The sequence below is a fragment of the Coregonus clupeaformis genome, chromosome 27, assembly GCF_020615455.1.
Source record: "Coregonus clupeaformis isolate EN_2021a chromosome 27, ASM2061545v1, whole genome shotgun sequence".
In the NCBI taxonomy this organism is placed as follows: domain Eukaryota; kingdom Metazoa; phylum Chordata; class Actinopteri; order Salmoniformes; family Salmonidae; genus Coregonus; species Coregonus clupeaformis.
In genome coordinates, this window is record NC_059218.1 from 6874767 (window position 1) to 6877603 (window position 2837).

A 2837-nucleotide genomic window follows, 5' to 3' on the forward strand; every position below is an offset into this window, starting at 1 on the left:
CTATTTGCACATAATCTCTTGCACATCTAGCATTCCAGTGTTAATACTAATTGTAATTATTTTGCACTATAGCCTATTTATTGCCTTACCTCCATAACTTGCTACATTTGCACACACTGTATATATATTTTCTGTTGTATTTTATGACCTTATGTTTTTTTTTACCCCATATGTAACTCTGTGTTGTTGTTTTTATTGCACTGCTTTGCTTTATCTTGGCCAGGTCGCAGTTGTAAATGAGAACTTGTTCTCAACTGGCTTACCTGGTTAAATAAAAGTGAAATAAAAAATATAAATAAAATATTTAAAGGGATACCTCACCCCAATTACAAAAATTATATATTGGTTTCCTTACCCTGTAAGCAGTCTATGGACAAAGTAAGACTGCTTACAGCCAATGGGTTTTCTATGGGAGTAATCCGTTAACAGGTGATGGACAACAGAGAACGCACAGTATATCAATCTTTGTGCGTATTGGGTATTCAACAATAGTTGACTGGAATTAAACTTTGAATGGACCAAAAAAAGAAAATGATGATGCCCATGCATTTTCATACATCTTCATATGTCTCTGTGTGGCCGTAGCCTACAGGTCAAATCCTACCTTGACCCTTGCACAACACTTGCATTCAAGAGTTAGGCAAAGGTTTGACATGTGCATGTATATCAAGTTAGGATTTGAACTACACTCCACACTCTATAAAATCCTAATAAGGTATTTAACAACAATTCTTGAACAACAATTTAATTAATCTTGATCAAGAAGGGAGATGGGTAGCAAACGGTACATACTATGAAATCAATGTATTAATACATTTATTAAAACATTTAAATAGGTCAGCTTTGTCAGATGGAAAGCCTTACAAACTAATACCTGCATGTTACAGGTGTTTTGTATCCCCAAACCCATAAGGATTGTGCCTTGAGACATAAATGCACTGATCTTACTAAAAGTATGCATGGAAATAAAAAAATTAAAATCCACAAAAACTGCATATTTTTGGCATAGACACGTTCTCCTTGTCTAGAGGAGAAAAGCACCAAAATACATGGTGGTCTCTCCTGAACAGTCAATCAGTTCATAATTGTCTTCATAAATCGACACCCGCAGGAGGTCCCCTTCCTCCAGAGTGACCACCTGTCCTGTGTACACTGTCCTTGTCTCTCTTCTCCCATCGTCTGGTAAACTATCCCTTACTTCCATGATAGGGCGATTATCTTCGTAGCTCTTGGAGTATTTCAGGACTTTCAGGCTAAGTAATTGGACCTCTCTAGATACCTCATCCTTATCCGGCATTCTAAAGTTGATCCCCACATAGACAAAGTATCGGCCTCCCCGAGGAACAACCAGAGCGTGCTTCTTCTCGTCATAGGTGAAATCCTGCATGTGCACCAAGCCGGTGTCTTGGTGATCCCATTGGATGTATTCTGCAGGCACTGAGTTGTTGCAGCTTGTTGGTGCTGGAGGTAGGAGAAGATGGAGAGGATCAGAGAAAATATAAATATATACACTTAATATTAAAAACACAAAAATCCAACATTCCTGACAGAGGCTCTCACACAATATTACCACAGACCCACAGTAGGCACACTATATTAGAAAACTCAGTAGGAAGTTAGATTAGGCAAGTGAATAACACCATTCCCATGTATTATGGGTTTCTCAGTGATATCCAAAAAGCATGTGGTTTCTACAAGATGAGGGCATCATAAAGGCACATCTTCATGATAATACAATTATATTACAGAAGAACTGGTACTAATCATCAATAAATAAATTGTAGCTAAATTGCAAATACTCACATGCAAACAGCATGTAAACACGCTTGATTAAATTAACCTACTTGTCAGGTGAGCATTTGGCTTCTTCAGATTCTGTCCTTGACGATCTGGTAGAAAGAAAAGGAAAACATAATGATCAGTGCATGCTTGCTGTCAGCAAGTCCTGTGCTATATGGAACACATATCATACCAGTGAAATAGATTTACCTTGCTGTCGTGAGTATTCTGCAGGATTAAATGTATCCTACAAACACAGAGACAAGTTAACTATTAATGGTGACCGACAGAAGTGAATTAAAGTTCAATTTAAACCCAATGCCAAAGCACCCAAGCATCTGTGTGACCCGTCAAAACATCTGGATGCCCCTGCAATGCTTACCTTCTGATTACTGTCTCTGATCACATGGTACGTAAAGAAAAATACAGCTGCACAACCAATAACCAAGAATACCGTGAAAAAACGCAAGAGACTCTCATGTCGCCTCATCTCTTGACAGTGTTTGAGCAAGACAAGAACGGACTCTTGCTGCGCCATTGAAATTACTGCGTCTTGGGGGATATTGCTATTCAGCGCGCACGTCTCCATATCAGAACACGACTATAAAGTAGCCTAATATTTCTTCATGAAATGCATCCAAATTTATACAGTTATGGTACCACCTACACTACTCAGTTGCGTTGACAATGCCATTCCCTGCATGACTGCAGCAGGAAAATCCCGTCTTGCATAGGCTATAGACTATATTTGTCCCTACCATGGTCTATTACTCATAATGTGGGCTAAACTTCTCTACAGTTGCCACGCCTTACAAGACCACATAATGTAGGCCTGTTGCTACAACTGTAAACACTTTGCAGTCTTTTAGCCCACATTCTGAGAAACAGGAAGTTAAGGGCAATCCTAACTTCCGTTTAAAGGGTCAATCTGAGTTTCAAACAAAACAAAAGAAAAAGCTGACACTTGGCCACTGTTTTGGTAAACAGCTGAGGGATGGATAGGGATGGAGAAATGTAAGCACTCTCAAATTCATAGACAGATCTTTGGGTGCAAGGAC

At 39.1% G+C, this 2837-nt stretch overlaps 1 protein-coding gene across 1 annotated transcript; it reads right to left on the reverse strand.

Moving 5' to 3' along the window:
• Nucleotides 1-316: 316 nt before the first annotated feature.
• Nucleotides 317-2613, reverse strand: LOC121541104. Its single transcript, XM_041850087.1, has 4 exons — nucleotides 2162-2613; nucleotides 1990-2026; nucleotides 1845-1889; nucleotides 317-1461 (listed from the first exon to the last, which is right to left on the reverse strand). The coding sequence occupies exons 1-4, from the start codon at nucleotides 2366-2368 to the stop codon at nucleotides 1025-1027; spliced, it is 726 nt and encodes a 241-aa protein (XP_041706021.1). The 5' UTR covers nucleotides 2369-2613; the 3' UTR covers nucleotides 317-1024.
• Between the last annotated feature and the right edge of the window lie 224 nt (nucleotides 2614-2837).